The sequence below is a fragment of the Strongylocentrotus purpuratus genome, unplaced genomic scaffold (assembly GCF_000002235.5).
Source record: "Strongylocentrotus purpuratus isolate Spur 01 unplaced genomic scaffold, Spur_5.0 spur5_scaffold_4, whole genome shotgun sequence".
In the NCBI taxonomy this organism is placed as follows: Eukaryota; Metazoa; Echinodermata; class Echinoidea; order Camarodonta; family Strongylocentrotidae; genus Strongylocentrotus; species Strongylocentrotus purpuratus.
The window spans coordinates 19482117-19507692 of NW_022145610.1; the positions used below are offsets into that span (position 1 = coordinate 19482117).

A 25576-nucleotide genomic window follows, 5' to 3' on the forward strand; every position below is an offset into this window, starting at 1 on the left:
TGATTAGATTACTATTACTCGAACCTTGCAAATGTGCAGAGCTGCCAACCTTGTGCGACCTAAAAAAAGGAATCATGATTGCAAAAAAAGGAATTTCAAGCAAAAAAAACTTACAACCACGCACGCGCGACACACTTCCAATGCAGAAATGTTCATTTCTAATGCTGCTTTTTCCATACAAGCAGGTATTTTTTGTGTGGTAATTTTGGTATTATCGGCATTTCATTCTTTATGAGAATATTTTTCTGTTCAAGTATAATTTCAAGTATGTTTTAAAATTAGTTTTCTATTGAATTTGTGATCAAATCACCATTTTTAGGGCAGTTGTTTGACGTGTGGAATGTAAAAAAAAAAAAAAAAAAAAAAAAAAAAAGAGTATTTTATGAAGAAAAAACGTAATACCGTAATTCGGAGGAAAAAACGGAGTACATGAATTCCGGCAAAAACGGAATGGTTGGCAGCTCTGAATGTGTCTTTGTTTTAATAGTAATGACAATTTCTTTGATAGCCATATCTAGGTTGTTGTTGATACTGTCCCTGTTGATGTTGTCCCTGTTGATGGTGTCCCTGTTGATGGTGTCCCTGTTGATGTTGTCCCTGTTGATGTTGTCTCTGTTGATGTTGTCCCTGCTGATGTTGTCTCTGTTGGTGTTGTCCCTGTTGATACTGTCCCTGTTGATGTTGTCCCTGTTGATGTTGTCTCTGTTGATGTTGTCCCTGTTGATGTTGTCCCTGTTGATGTTGTCCCTGTTGATGTTGTCCCTGTTGATGTTGTCCCTGTTGATGTTGTCCATGTTGATCATGACCATAGTCTCTTTGGTAAGGTCGATTTGGTGGGCCATTCATGTGCCTTGGAGGTGTATAAAACCCATTAGTTCTCAAGGAGCCTGGGAGACTTGGGGCATTCAATGACGGTGGTCCCCGAGGTCGAAAGCTTGATGAAGGAGACGATACATTGCTCATGAGGGGTGGTCCTCGAGCTTGAGAAAATCCGTCAGAGAATGACTGTGTCTGGAAGCTTGGAGGTATAGTAGAGCCATGGTCGGGGAAAGGGGGCACATAAGCCTGTGGGAACTTGCATGAGGGTCCTTGGGGCAGAAAGCTTGAAGTTGGAGATGAAACATTGCTATGATGAGGTGGCCCACATGCTTGAGAAAAACTGTTGGAAGATGACTGTGTCTGAAGTCTCGGAGGTGGAGTAGAGACATGGCTTTGGAAAGGAGGTCCATTGGTCTGAGGGTATCCGTACATGGGTCCTTGTGGCTGAAAGTCTGAAGATGGATATGATCCATCACTCAAGAAAGCTGGCTCATGATCATGAGCCTGAGAGAACTTTCCAGAGTTCTTTGTGAATTGGGATGTAGGGGTATTGTCCGAGCCATTGTAGTATGATTCTTGATAATGGAGATCATTGTACTCTCTTCCAAACTGATTGTAGGGGACTGAACCTCCCTTGTAAGGTGGACCATGGTAGCTTCCCCCTTGGACATTTGGTGGCAGAATAGGACCTGGTAGCATCTGGCATTGTTCTCGTACTCCTTGGTTGCCATAAACACATCTTCTGTCCATCGGTGGTGGAAAGGAGGTGTTCTGGTCTAGTACTGGATTGTAATGAGCTGGGAACCTGGGATCTTGGGGGTAAGCAGGAGAATGCAATGACGACGATGAGGATGATGATGATGATGATGATGGAGTAGACCCAAGGATACCTTGACCCCTGGTCTCGTTTCTCCTAATCTTGGGATGAGACTGCCGAGGACCATCAGCTGGTGTTCCTTTGGTGGTAGTCGTCTCTGTGGCTGTGGTACTGGTGGTCACGATGGTTGTCTGAACTCCAGGCAGCTGCGGAGGCTTCCTAACTTCACGCTTTGTCTCACCTCTAGGATGATCTTTCTTTCTGTCAGCCTGAGTCACTGCATTGCAAGGTTTCTTGTCCGCAATCGCTTCTTCTGTTGACTCTCCTACTTCTTCATTGTCTCCATGCTCCCAATCAAATTCTGATTCCACAGCTTCTTTTGTTGACATCCCAGTTGGAGAAATGCTGTTGTCGATATGTTGTCGATCATCCCCTTCTTTCCTTTCTAGATTTGGAGAACTGGTAAGGACATGGTGGTCAGGAAGTGTCGGCAAGGCAGAGTAGGTAACCTGCGAAGAAACACTCTCCTGGGTTGGTTCCCGGCAGTCAGGAGAATGAAGGGAACCAGGTAGACTTAGCGCATCAAGAGACATGGACTTGTCACAGGTTTTGCAAAGATCAATTGAAAGGCTACTATCATCTGTAGACACATTGGAAGGGATGCTCTTTGTGTGATCATTACGTTGAGACTTGAAGGCTGTAGACATGTTGTTGTCTTGAGTCACCTTGACATCTGACGTAGAGCTTTCTTCTTTGACTACCGTTTTGCAATCGCATGATGAATCTTGACTGACAGCTTGTCCGTAGAGGGTTTTGTTACCAGTACTGTTTGATGTAATTTCATCTAACCCTTTTGATTCTCTCGCACTATGTTCTATGTCTCCATGTTCTATGTCTCCATTTTCTTCCTTCTGTGGATTTGTTACATCAGCCGTTTTGGTAACCTCTGAACTACTGTCATTCTCTGCTTCTATCATGGTAGTCTTTGAAGAATCATTTGCCTGGTTTATGTCTTTCATACTGGGTAGTACAATGTTCTGTGGAGTCGTTGGGGAGACATAGGCTTCTAAATCTTTCTTCAAGCCCTCAGATGGTATTTTTAGAGGGCTTCTGCAACATATTACAGGCCGTTCTTTCTGATCAGGGCTAGTCTCCTGAATTCCGACTCGTGGTGGGACCTTGTGTGCTTCTTCCCTTTCCCATTTATTTTGAATTTGAATACATTGAGTCTGAAAGTTTGTACACATCTTAGCATCGACTTCCACTGTGCCTAGGAACTCATAAGCTTTCGTGATGACATTGGTCCGCAGCTCTTGTACCTCCTGAGGTGTGACCTTAGGACCTTTCTGATTCCTCAGTAAGTGAAGTTCAGCTTGACGAAGCTCTTTTGCTCCCGACCGCATCAGATCGCTTGTGTCATCGAGCATGTTCTTAAGACACTTGTTGAAGTCCTTGAGAAAGCCATCCTTGCAGGTCATCTGGCAGAACGTTTCCTTCAAGACTTCAATCAGGAGAGGTGCAGATTCAAGACTGTCCGCACTGCCGCTCTCTCCGTTTAACCCGTATACCGATCTTCTCAGCACAAGTATCAAGGTCCGTTTGATTTGCCAATCACACACAGAAGAGCCGCTTGTAGCAACCATAGCTTCTTTTAAGTCCTCCGTATCAAACATCTGTGGGTAGTCCAAAGCAATGACCAACTTCTTCAACACAGTCCAATTTTCCTTGACAATGTCAGTTACCCTGCTGATTATTCTATCTTCCGTAGGGACATTCTCAAGATCAAGGGATAGAGATAAAGAGTCTGTCATGAGGGCTACAAACTCCTCTGGTGTGTATGGCAGTTGGGTGGACTTTTTATTCATCTCATTTCCTGCAATCATCAGAGCTAATGGTAACCCGCCCACCAGGTCGACAATGTTGTCTGCATACTTGTCAAAGCCCTCTGGATTACCCGATGTCTCCTTCAGCAACTCCTTGGCGTACTTCTGCTCCAACGGCTTCATGTGATGCTTCATGACCTGGGTAGGATTTCTGACTAGACTCACATCAGTTCTGCCAGTTACGACCAGGTGCACATTGCCCGTTCCGGACACCAATTCTTGAACGAACTCTAGAATGTTAGGCCGTTCTTTGTCATGTACTCTATCAACATTGTCTAGCACAAGTATGAATACCCGGTCCGTTTCCTTTTCAAAGGCACTACTGAGCTGATCTACATTTTCTATGTTACCATAATTCCATCCTTGTACTTTGTCTTTAAAGACTCTAAGGATATCACTAAGCAAGGTCTCTACAGATTTATGCCTTAAATCAAACAGAAATGTGTGCACCTTTGCTCTGTTCCTCTGTCCTCGAAATCGTTCGGCCAGTAGACGTGCAAACTCCTTGCTTGTTCTAGTTTTCCCCACGGCAATAAAACCCTTCAAGAATGCAATTCGGGGTTGGTTCTCATCAACAAACTTTGTGACCAGTTCCATAGGCAGTGTTCCTTGGTATTGGAAGGTTTCATCGTTGTGGCGGATGTGATCATCCGGATGAATCATCCGGTGATCGTCTCTCTGCACCATTTCCCTTAGATGGTTGTGGTGTCCGGGTGTCCACAGAAGGACAGTATTTTCCTGCTAGAACCTGCCAGAGGATGATGAATGATGTTTCGTCAGGTAATTCCTCCAAGTCTCATTTGCCAATATCTGCAAAAAGAGAGACAAAAAACAACACATATTGATGGGGGTCAGACGTTAATTTTGTTTTAAAACACACTTGATTGACAAACTATAGATTCAAAAGATGAATCTTTTCTTAAAGTGACTCGGTAACATTGACTCAGATTCTGAAACAAAATCCTGGATTTAGCTCATGCTGCAATCATAATTATAGACCTTTAGGTCAGTCAGGAATCCCATGACTTTTAAAAGCTGATCGCCTGTCTGACTATCAAGATTATGATTAGAAATCGAAATTACATTTTGTTTACTTAACGGTTTTTATAACACTGCAGTCTATTGGGGAAAATGAGTAAAACCCGTGACTCAAAGACTTTTTACTTTTTGAGACACTTTATGATCATTTTGAAGCGCAATATTTTTTTAGGGCTTCAATATTACACCATATCACAGACACTGATAACACGTAGGGCCATGCATCTCAGATTTAACATTGTTAAATTATGCCTTTAAAGGCATTGTTTAACAATGTTTCCATTTTTACAAATCTGAGATGCTAGTGAAACAGCAAATATCCATACTATATATAGTATTTAAAGCTATTTGATCAAAGCATATTTTCTAACTCAACACCTCAAATGTTGACAAGTGTCAAAACACACCCCCCCCCTCCCCCCGCCCACAAGTTGGATATAATCAAGAATATTCTATGGACCAAGAGAACGTGATTTGGAAAAAGACTGAAAGCATTACATTTAATTTCAGTATCAATATCAGGCAATAATGATCCAAAGCACCTCTGGAGTTCATGACCTGAACCAAACACAGCTTGATATCACATGATCATCGAAAATGAATGAACAGGCATATCAACAGCCCTAAAACAACACATATGGCTTCCTGTGCTACGCTGGGTCTCTAAGGAAACTTAAATCGCTCATGGATACTTTTATTACAACAACTATTCACAATACGAAGTGGGATTTCCCCAATCTAATGGATTGCCCATTTCTTTGTATAACAGAAATCCTCCACGTGTCAGGTTGATAATGTATGTGTTGACATTTTCCTCCCACATTTCATAATTGATTTATGCACTGTTAAGCTTTTGAGAAAAAATGAATATAAAAATTTACCGGTGCTCCCGGTAAATTTTGGTAATTTCAAATAGCGCCTACGGCCCTACAATGGTAGCTGCGGCCAGGAAAATCTCAGAATATGTAGTTGTGATATATAATTTCCAAACAGGAATAGCTAATCGGTCAATTTTAGTCAAAAAATATAGTTTTATAGCTTATTTAATATCTTGAGCTTGAGAGGGAGCTATACAACATAAACTATATATTGTAGGATTGCATATTCTTCCAATATGTTTATTTGAATCAAATTCATAATCCCATACCAAAACTTTGTATTACCTTTAACCATAAAGTATAAAGATCACTTGCGGTTTAAAACTTTGAGTAAACTTGAGGTTTCTGAAACCACTAGTGCATTTGCATGGTCCTTAATTACAAGATAATCTCAATGTAAAATTAAAACCACAAGCTAAATTTATATTTAATTACCTCTAACGACACTGTAGAAACCAAAGTATATGACTTCTCTTGTTTTGAGTAGTTGAACTTTTACGATCAGGCTCTAGACATCTTAAGACCAGAAGCAGGATACTCTTAACAACACTGATATCTATATGAAACAAAAAATAAATAAAATAAAACAAATCATCAGAAAATCATTTTGAAAATACATCATGAAAAGAAGAACAAAATTAACAATCTGTACAGTATAACATTGTTTATTTATGAAATTTATGACTTTAATTTCAATTCATACCAAATCTTGTTTCAAATTAAACTGATCTCTCTCACATTGCATCAATCTTCCACTTATAAGTATGTACATTTTTTTTCGTTGTGGCAGCAGTCGTCTCCATCAATATCAAATAACTTTGATTTAAAAAATTTAATTTTTTTTTTTTTTCTTCAGGAGTAGTACATGCAAGCACCAACAAAATAAAGGGTGATAACTGTTGAATAACATGGTTCATAATACATCCAAAATCCGTTCACAATTTTGTTAACTTGTTTTAACCTGTATTTCCAGGCGGTATGAGCGGGTCTGCTCGCTATTCATAAGGACCACTATTCATAATTTGAGAAAAGGGTCATTATTCACAATCGAAGAAGAGGGTCGCTACCTTATTCATCATATGAGAAGGGGGTCGCTATTCATAATACCAGAAGATGAATAGCAAATAGAAAATGAATAGCGACCCTCATTATGAATAGCGGTCCTTATAGAGTATTGACCCTCGATGTGAACTATGAATAGCAACCCTCATCTCATATTATGAATAGCGGTCCTTAAGAAAAACAGTCCTTATGCCCTTATGAGTAGTGACCCCCTTTGCATTTTATGAATAGCGGTCCTTCACGTATAGGAAGTTACACTTAATGAATAGCGGTCCTTACGACTGGTGAGGTTACCCCGGCCCGTACATGAGCTCCTGCCTTTTGCAATCAAAATTTGGCTGCGTACCATGCAAGTTTTTGTGGTGCCCCTATATTTTCAGGCGATTTAAAGAAGCTTGCACACACACCAAAACAACTTGGCGTCCCCTTGATTGAAAAAATCCTGGATCTGCCACTTATATGTCCTACTCTGTTGTTGAAGGATAATGTGACCCTGGTGTACTGTAACTGAACACCAGCATACATCCTGAAAGGATGTCATATTGTTTTTATTTAACTATTAGGAAGTAAGAATGACAGTAGGCCTACTAGCAAGTAGATAAACATGCACGCATGCTGATATTGACAGATCATCATCTCCTTCTCATTCATTATCATTTGCTTAAAGGTATAGACCAGTTTTGAAAATGCCACCTTCTCAAAAAATGAAATGTTTTTACTAATACGTGATCATACAAATTTTGCTGAGAAACCGCCTACTAATTGATATACATGTATTTGGTACATAACATTATTACATCTATTTGGACCTGATAGATATACATGTAACGCACGTGTCGTGTAGTCCCATATACATCTTTCTGTGTACAGTGCTTGTAACTTTACCAAGACTGGGCCAAATTTGTTATCATTTTGTGATTCCAGAACCTTGCAGTACACACCAATAATGCTAGATGATCAACCTTTTCTGATCGATTCCAGAACGTTTCTTCCACAATGCATGCAATCACATGACTTTATCTTTAACCAAGTTTCTATATACTGCATTCAGAAGTCAGAACTGAGTTATCTTATAACCAAACAGAAGCATGGACTTTAACAAAGAGAAACAAGGAAGTGAGAGAGGACAAGAAACCAGGATTTTTTTATGGAATCGAGAAGAAAAAAATGTTTCTCTTCAACATACTGTTACCAATTAAATTATTCATACCCCTTGTAAATGTGATGTTTTTGTGTTTTTGCATTTACAATTCAAGAATGAAAGGTGGACTGGTTGAATTGGGGCTTTTTTGAATACTTCTAGATATAATCTTTAATGATGTCGCATTCTTAAGAAACATAAATCGGGATCTATTCTGTGGGAGGCCCAAAAAGCTAGCTGGAAACCTGAAAGCAAGATAGAGTCGGCATGGTCAATGGATGGACGCATACTTGTATCCATCAAAACTGGGGACAATAAAACAATGAAGAAGCGGATTTTTTCCGTGAAAGACATTGAAAACATATGAAAACTGATGAAATGATGAAGAACATTTTATTCTACCTTCATGAAGTTAAATTACAAGTCTTTCTTGAAGTTGCCTATTTGATATCTTGAAAAAAAGACATGTCATCAATATTTTCCAAAATTTTATGTAAGTCTAATTTTTTTCTATTTTGAATTACATCCTAGGTTAATGACCTACTCCTCTCACTTTGAGTTAATTGTATTTCTTTTTTCATTATATTTTTGTGTTAACTTGCTATATCTGCTATTTTGTAATTTGTATTTCTTATTTTGGTGTGCGTGAATGTGTGCATGAAGTGTGATTGTTATTGAAACTGTATGGATATATTTCAGCATGTATTTCCTTTCAATCAAGTAAATGATATAGAGTTTAAATGTATGTTTTCTGAAGTGCAATATGATATTACTAATAATGATATGAACTTTGATATGTTTTCGACAAGGCTTGATACAGATGAAAATGGGTCGCTTAATGATATTGATCCAGATGATAATTTTTTCACATCTAATAATCCCATTAAGTACTGGCTACCTGTTGATTTTAATGTGAACCAAGATTTAATTAATAACTATAAACAAAAATTTAGCATTCTCCACTTTAATTCTAGAAGTTTGAATAAAAATTTTGACGCTATTGATCAGTTTATTAGTCAACTTAACTTAAAATTTTCTATATATGGTTTTAGTGAAACCTGGATTCACGATAACACAATGTTATTATTTAATAGGGATGGTTACACATTTTATCATAATGACAGACGAGGTAGGAGAGGTGGAGGGGTTGCACTCCTGGTTAATGAATTATTTGATGCTAAAGTTCGAGATGATATTTATTTACCTGAAACTCTCTGTGAATATCTTTTTATTGAAATCATATTGGATAATTGTAAAAACATAATTGTTGGTATAATTTACAGAGACCTTAATAAACCCATTTGTGATTTCAATGAGAACATGAATGCTTGTCTTGAAAAAATATCTTTAGAAAATAAATCAGTTTATATAATGGGAGATTATAACATTGATCTACTTAAATATAATTCGCTTCAATGCATTGATGATTTTGTAAATATTATGTATAACAACTCATTTCGCCCATTAATTGACAAACCTACAAGAATTTGTAAGAAGTCTGTCACTTTGATCGATAATATCTTGACAAATGTAGTCACTAAAGACATTCACTCTGGTATTTTCTATAGTGATATAACGGACCATCTACCTATTTTCCAAATAACCAACCTCTCTATTAGTCCTTGTCATAGACCATCGTCATTTTTCCACATAAGGAAAACGGATCCTCTAAGTTTAAGTTCATTTCAGAGAGATTTATCTGTTTTAGAATGGAATGAAGTATTTTTTTCTTGTGATGTAGATGAGGCCTATAATTCATTTTTAAATATATTTAAAACTGTGTATGATCATAACTTTGTTGTTCGTAAAGTGAAGGAAAGAAAACTGCCACGAAAACCTTGGATAACCCCTTCACTGTTAAAAAAGATTAATAAAAAGTATAGATTATATAAAACATTTTGTAAGAAAAGAAACGACAGCAATGAATGTAAATATAAAAAATTTAGAAATAAATTAAACTCAATCCTACAGTCTGTAAGAAAAAAATATTTTTGTGATTTATTACAGAAGAATAGGAATAATATGTCTAAAACTTGGGAAGTTATTAATGATTTATTAGGAAAGAGAAGAAAATGCCAATTTCCTAATTATTTTCTTAAAGATAAGGACAAGTTAACTGATCGTCAATTGATTGTAAATGAATTTAATTCTTATTTTTCTAGTATTGCTACAAAACTAAAATCTCAACATATTCAGAAACCGAAATGCAATTTTAGTTCATTTTTACGAGATCCTTGTAGCAAATCAATATTTTTTCATCCTACCAATGTAACAGAAGTTTTGAATATTGTCAAATTGCTCAATTCAACCAAGAGCACAGATTTTGAAGGAATAAGTCAGTTCATTATAAAACATGTTATACATTTCATTGTCAAACCTATTGTTTTTATATGTAATCTTTCCTTCTTGTCAGGAAAAGTTCCCAAGAATTTTAAAGTAGGAAAAATCATACCCATATTTAAAAAAGGTGATCCCCACATATTCTCTAACTATCGACCAATAACATTACTCCCCTGTTTTTCTAAGATACTGGAGAAATTAATTTATAATAGGCTCTTTAATCATATTAATAAAAATAATCTTCTGACTGTTTCTCAATATGGTTTTAGAAAAAACTCATCATGTGGACATGCTCTAATTGACCTTCATGATTACATACTCAATAAATTAGATAATAAATTGCATACATTAGGCTTGTTTCTTGATTTGTCGAAAGCTTTCGATGTTATTAACCATGATATTCTCCTCACTAAATTAAAACATTTTGGTATACGCGGTATTGCTTGGGAATGGTTCAGGGACTATTTAAGTGATCGTATTCAATTCACATCATACAACAGCTTTATTTCTGACAGAGAGAGGATCCAGTATGGAGTCCCACAGGGCTCCATGCTGGGTCCTCTCCTATTTTTAATTTACATAAATGACCTTAGTTCTGCTTCATCTTTTTTCATTTTGTCTTATTTGCTGACGACACAAACCTGATTGCATCTCATAATGATTTTGATAAATTAATGTCAGAAGTAAATAAAGAATTAGAAAAGGTTGTTGAATGGTTTAATGCTAATGAATTGATTATAAATTATGACAAAACAAGTGTACTTTATTTTCATAATAAAACTAATCCTTGCAATATCAATGATGTACAAATATTTATAAACAATATAAATTTAAACGTGTCCTCTTCTGTTAAATTTCTTGGTATCCTTTTGGATGATACTTTATCTTTTCAGGATCATCGATTGTATATAACTAACAAAATATCTAAAAACATTGGTGTTCTTTGTAAATTACGTGTATTTCTGCCTGAAAAAGTATTGTTTATGTTGTATAATTGTTTAATTTTGCCTTACTTACATTACTGTAATATCACCTGGGCCGGTGTGGGAACAACTAAACTAGAACCTCTCCATAAACTTCAAAAGAAAGCTTTAAGAATTTGTACAAACTCCCATTATCAAGCTCATTCACGTCCCCTGTTTTTTTCGCTTAAGAACACTCAATATTTATGATATACTGTACATAAAATTCAAAGTGCTATTATGATGTATAATGTTTATAATAATTATGTACCTAAAAGAGTTTGTCAAATGTTTATCCTTAATAAATCTGTTCATTCGTATAATACTCGTTCCTGTATCAAATATCATTATCCAAAGGTCTCTACCCAGTTAATGCTTTACTCTTTTAGACATAATGGTCCCCGGATTTGGAATGATTTAACTGATAAGCTAACATTATGCACAACTATATCATCCTTTAAAGTTCTATTGAAGAGACAGTTGGTCTCTTCTTATTTCCCTTAACTCTTTCTTTTTCTTGCAATGTACCATGCATGTGTGTGCGTGTGTGTGCGTGTGTGTGTGTGTGTGTATCTATAATGTGTAGTATATTATTTATATATTGTTATTATTGTCGTAACGTATACAACCATGTAATCTCGTTATTTATTATTTATGTCAGGGGACTATTTTACTTACAAGTTTTTCAAACTTCCTTTTTAGTCTCCAATTTCTTAATTCCAATATTATAAGATTATGATTGTTTCATGTTACTTTTGTATATATATTATGTTATGGTTTTATGATTGAAATAAATGAACTGAACTGAACTGATAAATCAATTTTTCACATGCTTAAAAAAAGTCAAAACTTAAAGGGTATGAATAATTTAGTGGTTAACTGTACAGTTGTTAGCTGTGCATGCAGGAAACTAGAAATATTTGCATTTATATTTTTTCCAGCAAGATTTCCCACACATACACTGAGGACATGACTAACGGTAACCACAGGAAGTTTGAGAACAGCTCAAAGTACTATTAGAAATTGCAACACAATCTCAGTCGATGGTGAAATTATGATAAAATCGTCTGTTGGGAGCCTGAAAGGTGATAACTGTGCATTAATTTTATTGCCTTTTTGATTCTAAGGAAACCGAAATTGCTCATGATTGCTTTCAAGATTGCTTGTGGTTTGTGCAATTGTGAGTAATATAAAACTTACAGTTTTGTAACCACAAGTGTCGAGTGCGTCTGCATGCAAGGCCAAGATACATGTACATGTAGCTTCAACGTTTAAAACCACGACTGAAACTTAAAAGAAACTTAAAGTTTTGGTATGGTTCATGAATTTGGTTCAAATGAACATATTGGAAGCATATGCGATCCTTAAATATTCAGTGATCGATCTCACGGTTGAAATTGCAAGTCTGAAGTTATGAAATTGTAAATAAATAACTCTTCATGTTGTATAGCTCCCTCTCAAGGTCAAGATATTAATTTAGCTATAAAACAAGGTTTCTTGACTAAAATACCTATTATCTATTCCCGTTTGGAAATTGTATATAAAAACTACATATTCTGAGATTTTCATTGTCGCAGCTACCATTGTATGGCCTTATAGGCGCTATTTGAAATTTATCAAAATTTACCGGGAGCACCGGTAAATTTTTATAATTAAATTTTTCTCGAAAGCAGAAGTGTTTTCAGGGCTAAATTTTCTAGTGCTTATAATACATCCACAGGGGCATCCAATTATATCAAAATTGCAAAGAATCACTATCCATCCAAATTTCCAAATTTCCTAAAACTTTGTATTACCTTTAAAGCTAATTAATGGACTGTCTTGTGAACCTGTCTTTTGACTAACATGCTATTGGATTTGCTCAATTTATGGCATTTATTATCTTGAATGATTAAATAAAGTGGAAAATACACAGAAAAAATACTCCGCTATATGAATTAAACAATTTTTGCAGAAATAATTGACCGATCTCATAGATCAGTTTACTAATGTATTCAAATACATGTAGTATGCACACTTTTTAAACAATATTTGTTCTTGACAACCAGAAGGCTAATTGCTAAGTGCTTGCCCAACATTGCAACAAATAATGTATGCATACTGGATTTCACGTATTGAAGTTCATTGATTAATAACAGGTTGATGGAACATTCACCTCGTCACTATAGGTCCCCATGAAAGAAACATCCATCCATCAATTCTATTGAGTTGCAACACTTGTCATTGTCAATGTACTTCTACATGTATTTTACACAATCACAGCAGAGTTTAGTGTTCTTTTTAGAATCTCATGTACAGTATGTTTCCACTAGCTGATACCAGCAATTACACATTTCATTACCATACACTAAAGGGCAGACACTGCAGATTGAATGAACAGAAGTCACTAGGTAAAGACCAGATTTGGAAACCCCTCCATTTCAAAAGATGAAATGGAAGCTCTTATTACCAATCATGTGAAAGAATATATGTTTTGACTAATACACGATGATACAAATTTTGCCGGGAAACCGCCTACTACCAGGTAATTGATATATTTGGTAAATTATTATATCTATCTGGACTGGATAGATATAGGGTAGTCCTATATACATCTTTCTGTGTACAATGCTTGTAACTTTACCAAGACTGGGCCAAATTTTTTATCATTTTGATGATTCCACAACCTTGTAGTACACACCAATACTTATATGCTAGATGTTCAACCTTTTCTGATCGATTCCACAACGTTTCTTTCACGATGCAATCGCATGACCAGAACTGGTCTATACCTTTAAAAACAATTCCTGTCACCTCTGCGTACAATTACCGGTAGTAAAGCAGGTTGCTCACATCATTAAATGATTGTTTGCGGGTAGTTTCCTGAGATAAACTAGCCCATTAAATGGAGGAAATAATTGGGCTTATCCAAATTACAGTGAAAAATAAGCTGACCGTGTGCTGCATTACACACTTTTCCTTGGATTTATTATTCCATAGACTATTGGCAGCCAAATTATAATATTGCACTCTCCAAAAATGTAAGCACCCTAGCATTTATAAAGAGTAGTTTGTTAATACTGATGTTTATGTTGCACAATAGTAGTCATACAGGGCATATCAAGCACACGACCACGTACATACTGTATATCATTATTACAACTTACCACTATATTCTTCAAATATGTCTTAGACGGCCAGGTTACACTTACAGTTTTATGCAAACTAAGAAAATAGTTTGTCCAAACTCCATACATACATGTAGTGAACGTCTGAACGATCAAACACAAAAGCAGCCTGATTATACCTTGAAACATTATTGTTCAACCTGATCGAGTTCAAAATTTTCAAAAGAAATCTGGAAACACCATTCAACAATGTTTCAGTCCAATGCCATACAAAAATATTAGAAACTCACTAGTAATACTGTCAAATCTGGAGCTTACCCAAGCTGTTTCGTAGGTTTTAGACCAGGAGCACACAAGGTGCACTTGTTATTGCTACCTACATGTATTTTATTTATAAGAAAACAAGCTCTCATTGGCCCCGCCTATTTCTTCCTGAACGAGACAAAAATATGTTTGAACTTGTCTACACCAAGAAAGTCAGCAGTCAACCACACAACCGTTATACAGGATCTTCTTCTGGCCTCAAACAAAATTCCCCACACTGACTGGTGGCACACTGCCAAATGTAACAAATCTTTCAAGTGATCAGCATTCTCAACATTGTTCCTGTGTGAATTTGCACGCATCTGTATTCTTCCATTCAAGTTCTGATTGTAATATAGAGTACTGAAGTTGTAAAAATCTATTTTGAGAGTTTCTCATTGTTTTCTTCGTTTTCCGAAAGAGCATCAAAAATAATGTCCAAATGTCGAAAAACCAATTGAATATGTTAAGTATTGGCTGAGATATGACCATCTGAATGAATATATTTCCTATAGGAACTCAATGTTATATGCTGTGGCTCCAAATGGTTAGGAAAAAATTGAGAAATTCTAAAAATAGATTTTTGATGACGTCACACTTCACCACTCTATAGGTATGTCTTCATTGGCTTGAGATTGCTAAATAGCCCGCTATTTCTGATTTGGGAAATAAGCCCGAAGTTACAAAACGCGTCTTCATCAGCTCAAGACTCGGACTCAAAACTCTAAATCTCAAGCTCGTAAAATTAGCTTGAGATATTTCGCTCAGCCTTCGCGCATAGTGCGAGTCCTCGGGCTGGTGAAAACCGGACAAATAGCGGGATATTTTGCAAACTAGCCCAAGATATCTTGGGATGATTCTCTCAAACCAAATATCCCGCTACCGGTAATTGCAACTGCGGGCTGATGAAGACACAAATTAGCTGGAAATTTGCGATTGGGATAGTTAAAGTTGCGGGTTATTTGGCAATCTCAAGGTGATAACGACAGGCCTATCAATTCTACATGTACATGTAAGCTGCTTTGTAAGGTGGTACCCGATCATGTAAAAATATGAAATATGCAAATTCATGACAAAACTACAACTATATGTAAAAAATACATGAATCTCAATGCCATGTACATATTTAGTCAGGAATTTTTGTACCCCTATAAATTGAGAAATTCACAAAAATAACAGTCATGACTGCAATTTCGTAATTTATGAATTCGGGCAGTTGTTTTCTGGCAGAGATGTACATGTATGACTCAGAAATGTTTGTTGAACTCAGTGACAATTTTCACAATATTCATGAATGTGGATCACATGTACATCCATCTGTTGTGCTGGGTATAGAGTACAGAGTACAAAGATACGCCAACAAGGTGGCCTGTACTTCTACAGAAGAAGAAGAAGAATTTTTACAAAACTGTTTGTTTGAAAAAATAGAGAGAGTGAGAGAGAGTCTTACAAGTTGTTGTGTACTTGTGTGTACAATGTACATGTATAGGCATACAGCGATAATGTGGGACTGCATGACAACTTGTACACAGTCTTGACTGTCTTTAGACTTTACTTTGTTCTCTTCATATGATATTCCCTTCTTGGACCTCACATTTTAGAATTTAGGTTAAATGCACCAAAAACTAAGGAAATATTTACAGACTTCCATTGATTGAAATCCAACACCAGATTATGAACACATTTCTATTCACGGAGAGGTTATTGAGCAGGTGCATGATTACCGCAGGACAAATATCGGGGCAGCGTTTCATGAAACCGTCATAAGTACAAGTTCACTGACATCGCATTCAAACGTGTGTTAAACTTAATTCACGCATTTCAATGGGATGTCGGTGAACTTGCACTATTGACGGTTTCGTGAGACGCTGCCCTGGGCTCCATATCCGAGACTGAAGTAAATCCTATAATTTAGTGAGGGGAGGTATCAAAGGTTAGGAAATGCAGTTTGTGTGTGATTACCAATCTCATCAAGCGCAGTACATTTCCTGAGTTGCAAGAAAACTGACAAATTTTTAGCTGTTAGTCCTCATTATTATATTTTTAAGCTTTACATTTTTTACAATGAGTTTTACATGTGATCTATACTACTAATAGTAAATGAAAATTAGATTAATTTTTTTCCCAATCTTCATTTTTATCTCAAACTATTTGGTCTAGATAAAGAAAAGCATAGAGCAATTTTTTACTTACTTACTACTTACTTTAATACACGATGTTGTAGGTCTAAGCCTGTTCATCGATCCAGGATTCTTCCGTGATTACTGCTATTTATGGAGGGAGGAGGTTGTGTGATAACATGAGACAATAGACAACACCTAGACCGGCTCATACAGCAGGCTTACCGGTACACTCTTTGACCAGTGACTATCAAGTCTATTCTTAAAAGAGTTTACCGACCCAGCTGCCACAACGTTTTCTGGGAGACCGTTCCACAGTTCCACGACTCTATTGCTAAAAAAGTATTTTCTTATATCTAGCCTTGAATATTTCTTTTCAAGTTTTCTAGAGTGACCTCGAGTTCTATCTTCTGTACTCATCTTAAAAGGCATCTCTTGCACAGTGTACAAGCCATTCACGTACTTATACACATCGATCATGTCCCCCCTTTTACGCCTGTGAACAAGAGTTGGTAGTTTGAGTTTGGTCAAGCGCTCCTGGTATGTTAAATTTCTAAGGCCAGGAATAATCTTTGTTGCACGTCTTTGTACGCTTTCCAACATCCTCTGTTCTCCTAATCTGTATGGGGACCATGCGATTTGTCCATATTCTAAAATGGGCCTAACGAGGCCTTTAAACAAAAACGGCATAGTATCAGTATTTAGGTACATAAATGTCCTACGGATAACTCCAAGTACTCGATTCGCTTTGAGAACTGTTTGGGAAACGTGATCTTTAAATGATAGTTGTGAATCTACTAGGACACCTAGGTCCTTTTCTACATTTGTAACAGATAGTGTTACAGAGTCTGTCCCCTTTTTCATACAATAGTCTGTAGAGGCTTCTGCCGGTAACTTCCCAAGCCTTAAAACAGTACACTTATCAGGATGAAAGCAAAGCTGCCATTTCTCAGCCCATTCTTCCATCCGTGACAGATCCTCTTGAAGTTGCTTTCTTAAATCTGCAGTATCAGCACGGACATACAACTTAGTGTCATCTGCAAACATTGAAATATTTGAGCTGACAACTTTTGGAAGGTCATTGACAAATAGCAAAAATAAACATGGACCCAACACACTGCCCTGCGGCACTCCACTCAGGACTCTGCCCCACTTAGACTGCTTGCCTCTGACCACTACTCTTTGCTGCCGTCCACTCAGAAAAGACTCTAACCAAGCAAGTACATTCCCACGAACTCCATACGATTCTAATTTGAGAAGCAGCCGGTGGTGAGGCACCGTATCGAACGCCTTCATGAAGTCCAAATATATGGCATCTACTGTGCCTCCATCATCCAAAATCTGTGTCCACTGGTCCAACACCTCTAAAAGATTGGTGATGCAAGAACGACCAACTACGAACCCATGCTGGTGAACTGAAATCAAATCATTCGTCATAAGATGGTCAAGCAATTGCTTACGCACAAGATTCTCCATCATTTTACAAATAATGCTTGTTAGACTAACTGGCCTATAATTTTTACTATCACTTTTGTTACCTTTCTTGAAAATCGGGGTAACATTTGCAGATTTCCAGTCCTGGGGTAACTGTTTACTTTCAAGACTCTTTTGGAACAGCAAAGAAATCGGTAGAGCTAACACATCTGCTAGTTCTTTTAGTAGACGGGGATGTATTTTGTCAGGCCCCGGAGATTTATTAGGCTTAAGTCTACGCAGTAGTTCATACACATCTCCTGACGTAATCTGTATGTCGTCTAGTGGAGTGTCAAATTCAACATCTAAAGGGAGAGGGATATCTTGTAAATCTTCCTGGGTGAAAACTGAAGAGAAGAAATCTTGCAAAACCTCAGCCTTTTCCTGATCCGTTTCCGTTTTACTCCCATCAGGTTTGGTTAAATTACAGACACTTTCCCGAGTTGTTATTTTTGAGTTTACATATGACCAGAAGGCTCTTGCATTCTTCTTAACTCCTGAGGCTATATATTTCTCATATGAACTCACCGCCTTCCTACACTGCCACCTTGCGTGGTTGCTGGATCTACTATAACAACGTCTTTGCTGTTCAATTTCTGCACTAGAATACTTTTCCCGATTTTTTTCGCTTCTCATCTCTTGCCACTTTCTGAAATGTCTATGTTTTTCTCTAACCACTTCCAGAGTCTCTCTGTTCATCCAATGTTTTTTCCTCTGACCTACGTTTAGTGTTTTCTTTGGTGTATAACGATTACAGATGTCTAACAGTGTAGTTTTGAAGAAAGACCATGATTTTTCCATGGACATCTCCCGAAATTCATTATTCCAATCAATTTCCATAATCTTATCATACATAGTATCATAGTCTGCTTTATCATAAATGTATCTTGTTTCTCCAGTTTTGGCGCCTTGGCCTCTTATTTTCATGTCAAAAATCAATGTATAATGATCACTTCTGCCAAGACTGGCAGAGGTTGTAATATCTGCAATAGCATGTTCATTAGCTGTGAAAACCAAGTCTAGGACATTGGAACATTGGCCACTACGGTGCCGTGTAGGCTGAACTTGGTGCTGTACTAGGAAAGCATCTTTAGTGCTCTCAAAAATCGGATAGTTAATCGTGCGTGCAGCGAGAGTTCCCGTCTACGAATGGGGTAGCATGACAAATTTCATTGACGCCCCTTCGCGGTTAATGCCGCCTTTTAATTTGCGAGTAAACATTGCGTCATCAATATTTTCAGAAGAGCATGCATTGTTACATCGCTACCCGACATGCGCGCTCACATCATATCGACACTTGCGCCTTGCATGCTGCATAAAATGAAAGATACTCACAATATTTACTTGCAAATCTAAAATGGTGCCTACATGTATGTCGCCGCATACTCTTGTAACCGTGAAACTGGGGTACCGGTATTCCCCATACCAGACGATTATTTCCGTCTAATTACTAAGCATACTGCCAGGACTGCTAGTGAATAATGTTTTGTTTAAAATTAAAAAGATAAAAGATATAATTAGACAAATTACCATAATCTTGAAGGTCTTTACTGCAGTCTAGATAGCCCTCAACAAGTTAGTTTCAGTTTCATCCATTCAGGAATCAAAAACAGCACACTTGAGACGGAGATGATGCAATGAATATATATTTATATGCAAGTGGCCTGGATCTCAATGTCGAGTTTTGATTCGCTGAGCTCTGCACACTCTTCTTCAAAGTTCAAGGAATCGTTTCTAGACCGAAGAGAAGATATGGTGCTATGTCGTGGTCCTGCTTAATACCCTGTGAAATGCTAACACAGATTTCACTTTATTTCAGTCCTAAATTGAGTAAAACAAGCAGTTTTAATGCGTAGAACTCGTGGCATTCGTGCGAGTTGTTGGTGGTGTTGTGTTGTCGATTGTTTCGATGTATATGCATGACGCTTCTGCGATGCGTGACGTGTCGTTGCAATTCTTTAAAGCAGTCTGTAACAAGAATAAATAAATTTGATGAGGTATTAACTGATAAATTGAAATATGAATTATCCTCAAATTAACTTAAGAATTATTATTATATATATTTTGTTTGAAAATAGTAGAGTTTGCAAGTTATAAGACGATTTGACATCATATATATAAATGAATCCGGGCTAACTCGGCCCACGGGACTACTCGGCCCAGCTGGAAAAACTGGGCCGAGATGTCCCGACCTGATTAATCGATCGAGAGCAGGCGCGGATCCAGGGGGGGGGCCGAGCGGGCCTTGGCCCCCCCCCCCCCCCAAAAAAAAAAAAAAAAAAAAAAAAAAGAGAAAGAGAAGAAAGGAAAAGAAGGGAAAGGGAAAGAGGAGAGAAGGGAAAGAAAGAAGAGAAAGAAAAAAAGAAAAGGGGGAAGAAGGAGATCGGGGGGGGGGGGGTCGAAAGGGCCTTGCCTCCCAGGCTGTTGACCCCCCCCCCCCCCCAATAAAAAAAAATAAGAGAGAAGGAAGGAAAGGGAAAGAAATGACATAATTCCGAGATTTTTCCTCACTTTTGAGTAAATACGTTTGTATGTGTTTGTTGGAGAATGACAAAAAATTACTAAATTTACAGCCAGGCAAGAAATATGATTCTTGAGATTCCTACATGTCAGGCCCGAGGTGGGGCGGGGATCGGGAGCCTCGAGCTCCCTCTCCCCCCCCCCCCCCCCCCCCCACTTTTTTGAAAAAGTATATTGAAGAGAAATAAAATAGAATGAGAGCAAGAAAGAAACAATAGTTAACTGCCATTGTTAAAAATTAATAAGGCATATTATGCTCATCTGACCGTGATTAAATGCCTAGAACCCCTAAGCTCCCGGGGGGCTAATTTTTTTTTCCCAAACAGGTTTGCCAATGCTAATATTTCCGGTCATCTGATTGGCTGATATGTTACGTCATTAGCAATGACGTAATCGTTAGGGTGAGTGATAGCGTTATATAAATCATGCAGAATCACTTTTCATCAACCCATCGTTGGCTCAATCGGTAAGGTGAGCGTAATACAATCTTAGAGTCATGGGTTCAAGTCACAGTTTATTCCGTATTTTTGCCTTTATAAATAGTGAGGCAAAGCAATAAAAAATCAAAGTCTAATTGCTTGTGACCTCTTTCCAAGCTGCTAATGACGTATACGCCATTGAGAAGAACGGAAATATAAGAAATTGCAAACCTGTTTGGGAATAAAAATTTCGCTCCCGGGGCGGGGGCTCTGCCCCTGGATTCCACCTAGGACCCTACGGCGGGCCCTTAGATGCTCATCTGACGGTAATTTAATGCCTAAAACCCCTGATTTGGGGGGGGGGGGGGCTTCGCCCCCTGGAACCCACCAGGGGCCCTAAGGCTGGCCCCTAAATGCTTGCGGGGTCGGACAAGGTATCAAAATGTGTTTATCTGACCGCAGGCGCGTAGCCAGGGGGGGGGGGGGGGGGCGGTCCCCCCAAATCGGAAGAGGACGTAGGAAGAAAAAAGAGCAGACAAAGAACACATTTAAAAAAGGATTAAGAGTATAGACAACGGTACAACGCATCGTCTTCTTTCTCTAATAATTTAATGAAACGCCAAAGCTTCGCTCAGGAGGGGAGGGGGGGGGGGAACTGAATTCAGACAAGGATTAAGAATCGAGAACGGTACAGCGAATCGTCTTCTTTCTCTCATAATCTTGTGAAACGTCAAAGCTTCAGCGGCGAGAACGGTAATACGAATCTTTAATGATTTAATGAAACGTAAAAGCCTCCGCGCTTTGCGCGGGATGGAGGGGAAACTATATTCCGACGAGGATTATTTTTCGTGAACGGTACAACGAATCGTCTTCTTTCTCTAATGAGTTAATGAAAATTAAAAACTTCCGCGCTTCGCGCGGCAGGGGGTAACCTGAATTCAGACGAGGATTTAGAGTCGAGAACTGTACAGCCAATCGTCTTCTTTCTCTCATAACATTATGAAATCTAAAAGCTTCCGCGCTTTGCACGGGAAGGGGGGAGGGGGGAGGGGGACCTGAATTCGGACGATGATTAAGAGTCGAGAACTGTACAACGAATCGTCTTCTTTCGAATGATTTAATGAAACGTAAAAGCTTCCGCGCTTAGCGCGGGATGGGGGAACTGAATTCAGACGAGGATTAAGAGTCGAGAACTGTACAGCCAATCGTCTTCTTTCTCTCATAATCTTATGAAACTTAAAAGCTTCCGCGCTTCGCGCGGGAAGGGGGGGGGGGACCTGAATTCGGACGATGATTAAGAGTCGAGAACTGTAAAACGGATCGTCTTCTTTCGAATGCTTTAATGAAACGTAAAGGCTTCCGCGCTTCGCGCGGGAGGGGGGGGGGGGGAATGAATTCAGACGAGGATTCAGAGGCGAGAACGGTAATACGAATCTTTAATAAATTAATGAAACGTAAAAGCTTCCGCGCTTCGCGCGGGATGGAGGGGAAACTATATTCTGACGAGGATTATTTTTCGAGAACGGTCCAACGAATCGTCTTCTTTCTCTAATGATTTAATGAAAATTAAAAACTTCCGCGCTTCGCGGGGGGGGGGGGGGGGGGACCTGAATTTGGACGAGGATTAAGAGTCGAGAACTGTACAACGAATCGTCTTCTTTCGAATGATTTAATGAAACGTAAAAGCTTCCGCGCTTCGCGCGGGAGGGGGGGGGGAGGGACTGAATTCAGACGAGGATTAAGAGTCGAGAACGGTACAACGAATCGTCTTCTTTCTCTAATGATTTAATGAAACGTAAAAGCTTCCGCGCTTCGCGCGAGAGGGGGGGGGGGGACCTGAATTCAGACGAGGATTAAGAGTCGAGAGCTTTCCAAAGAATCGTCTTCTTTCGAACGATTTAATGAAACGTAAAAGCTTCCGCGCTTAGCGCGGGAGAGGGGAACTGAATTCAGACGAGGATTAAGAGTCGAGAACTGTACAACGAATCGTCTCCTTTCGAATGATTCGCGCGTGATGTAGGGGGAACTAAATTGCGACGAGGATTATTTTCGAGAACGGTATAACGAATCGTCTTCTTTCTCTGATTCAATGAATCGTAAAAGCTTCCACGCTTCGCGCGGAAGGGGGAAAACAGATTTCAGGCGAGGATTAGAGTCGAAAACGGTACAACGAATCGTCTTCTTTCTCTAATGATTAAAGGAAACTTAAAAAGCTTCCGCGCGAAGCGCGGGAGGAGGGAACCTGAATTCAGACGAGGATTAAGAGTCGAGAACTCTCCAAAGAATCGTAATAATTTAATAAATCGTAAAATTTTCCGCGCTTCGCGCGGGAAGGGAAAAACCTAATTCAGACGAGAATTATTTTTGAGAACGGTGCAACGAATCGTCTTATTTCTCTAATAATTTAATGAAACTTCAAAACTTCCGCGTTCGCGGAGGAGGGAGGGGGAAACTCGCCCTCCCTGCATCGACCCCCCCCCCCCCCGCGCATTACGTCATTGTTGGTCACCATTACGTACCAATATTTAGCTCGCATAATTTCAAATTTGGGCCCCCCCCCCCTAAGAAATCCTGGATCCGCGCCTGATCGAGAGATACCAATGTGTATATGTTTGTGCTCTTTGTGACTTAATAATGCCCTTTCCAACCTAAATCTTTAATGGAATTGTGTTAAATGATTCTAATGAAGACAATCTATGACTTATCTTTAGGTAAAATGACAAAAAAAATGACATTTCGGACAATTTACTCACAGCTCGCAATCTGCATTGCCGCACGTACATTAAATGTGCGTTGTATCTACTCGGACCACTGAAATTCGAGCAGTGTTTTTGTCGGTAAATCACTGCAAAAATATCATTTTTATCTCGTATGAAGGTCTATTTTTTATTCCTGACACAGATTTCATTATTGAGAAGTCGAATATAGTACATTTTAGACGAGATGGTTGATGTTTGTTCACATTCTTTCGTCCTGGCCGTAAATTAGCAGACTACTGCCTAGTGCTACCGCAGCAGCTCAGCTCAGTGGGCAGCTAGCCGTACAGCGCCGCCGGCCGGGTCGGCGGGGGAATTCACTGACTCGTGCCGGGCCGCTGCACTGCATTGCATGATTGTACTGCCCAATTTGATCGAGTGATGTGAGTATAACTAATCAAACTAGATCTATATCTACTGTATTATCATTATTCATTCCGAGTAGAATATCCAATTTGATTTAGTGAGTAAACTAGACCTAGATCTATATCTACTGTAGCTACATCATTATCATATTCTAGATTAGTCATTCAGAGTAGAATATCCGATTAATGAAGGAATGGAATTTTTCTTTTTTCATAATCAGATAATCATATTTTACTCCTAAAAGTTAGAGACTTGATAAATAGCTAGATCTAACGTAAGGGCCTAGCCTAGTACTCTAAGCAGATTCTTCAGTGAGCTGAAGAATCGCCTTCTTATTTTTTTGGAGGGGGCTGCTTCAAAAAAATTCTACGAAAAGAGGTATTGGCTTCAAGTTTTTAGTATAACTAATGCAGCCCCCACCACCCCCCCCCCCCAAACAAACCAAAAAATCTCCTTTTTGTTCCCTTTTTCTGGGAATCAAAGAGATATATACAAAGCAAAGCAATTAAGACATGATATTGCAATGACGTGCCAGTGCATGGAGGGGCAGGGGCAGAGGCGGCCCTCCCGGGGGGTGGGGGGGGGCACAGTGCCCCCCACTTTTGCAGATACCCCAAAAGTGCCCCTTTTTACGTAGGAAAAGTGCCCCTTTAATTTTGTAAGAAGTGCCCCTTTTCCTTTGACAAGTGCCCCTATTAGTGAAAGTGCCCCTTCCCCCATTTCACCTCTGACAAGTGCCCTTTTTTATTTTTGACACGTGCCCATTTTCCTTTGCAATAAGTGTCCATTTTCCATTCTCATAAATCTTGAAATAATCTTGAATAAGTGCCCTTTTTAATCTTTTTTTCAAACATGTCCTCATTTTTATTTAATTGTTCTAACTTTGTTTATTTATTTAGGTTTTTTTTTTGCCTTGTAACTTGCATATATGAAATAATACGTACCAATACCTCAACACAAGGAATGGTGTGGCGTGTCATCTGTACTGGTTTCTGCATGTTACAATTTTTTTTGGGGGGGGGGGGCTGGGGGTTAACAGATTTATAACTGATATCTGTGTACCTGTATAAATATGTATACTATAAATAAATAATAAATAAAAAAAACAAAATTGCATTACCACAACGTGGCATAAAATTAATACACGATTACACCTGCTTATCATTTGTTATTATAAGTCTGCTTGACGTCATATTGTTGGAATTTGTATCTTGGAATCGTAAACAAATAATGTTTATTGTTATTATGTGTGTTTTTCAACCATGTCCTCAATTTTATTTAATTGTTTTAACTTTGTTTATTTATTTAGGTTTTTTTGCCTTGTAACTTCAATATATGAAATAATACGTACCAATACCACAACACAAGGAATGGTGTGGCGTGTCATCTGTACTGGTCTCTGCATGTTACAACTTTTTTTTTTTGGGGGGGGGAGGGGGGGCTGGGGGTTAACAGATTTATATCTGATCTTGTGTACCTGTAAATATGTACATACTAAAAATAAATAATAAATAAAAAAACAAAATTGCATTACCACAACGTGGCATACAATTAATACACGATTACACCTGC

General features: G+C 38.3%; 1 protein-coding gene across 2 annotated transcripts; it reads right to left on the bottom strand.

Moving 5' to 3' along the window:
- Positions 1–408: 408 nt before the first annotated feature.
- Positions 409–19844, bottom strand: LOC100891593 (RNA polymerase II degradation factor 1). Of its 2 annotated transcripts, XM_030997557.1 has the most exons (3): positions 19474–19844; positions 5871–5991; positions 409–4329 (listed from the first exon to the last, which is right to left on the bottom strand). In XM_030997557.1, the coding sequence occupies exon 3, from the start codon at positions 4204–4206 to the stop codon at positions 481–483; it is 3726 nt and encodes a 1241-aa protein (XP_030853417.1). In that variant the 5' UTR covers positions 4207–4329; positions 5871–5991; positions 19474–19844; the 3' UTR covers positions 409–480. The 2 variants fall into 2 exon arrangements, with proteins under 2 accessions (XP_030853417.1, XP_030853418.1); XM_030997558.1 differs by lacking the exon at positions 5871–5991.
- Between the last annotated feature and the right edge of the window lie 5732 nt (positions 19845–25576).

Coding starts and splice junctions, on each gene's coding strand:
- LOC100891593 (XM_030997558.1), bottom strand. CDS start 4,206: ATGGTGCAGAGAGACGATCACCGGATGATTCATCCGGATGATCACATC.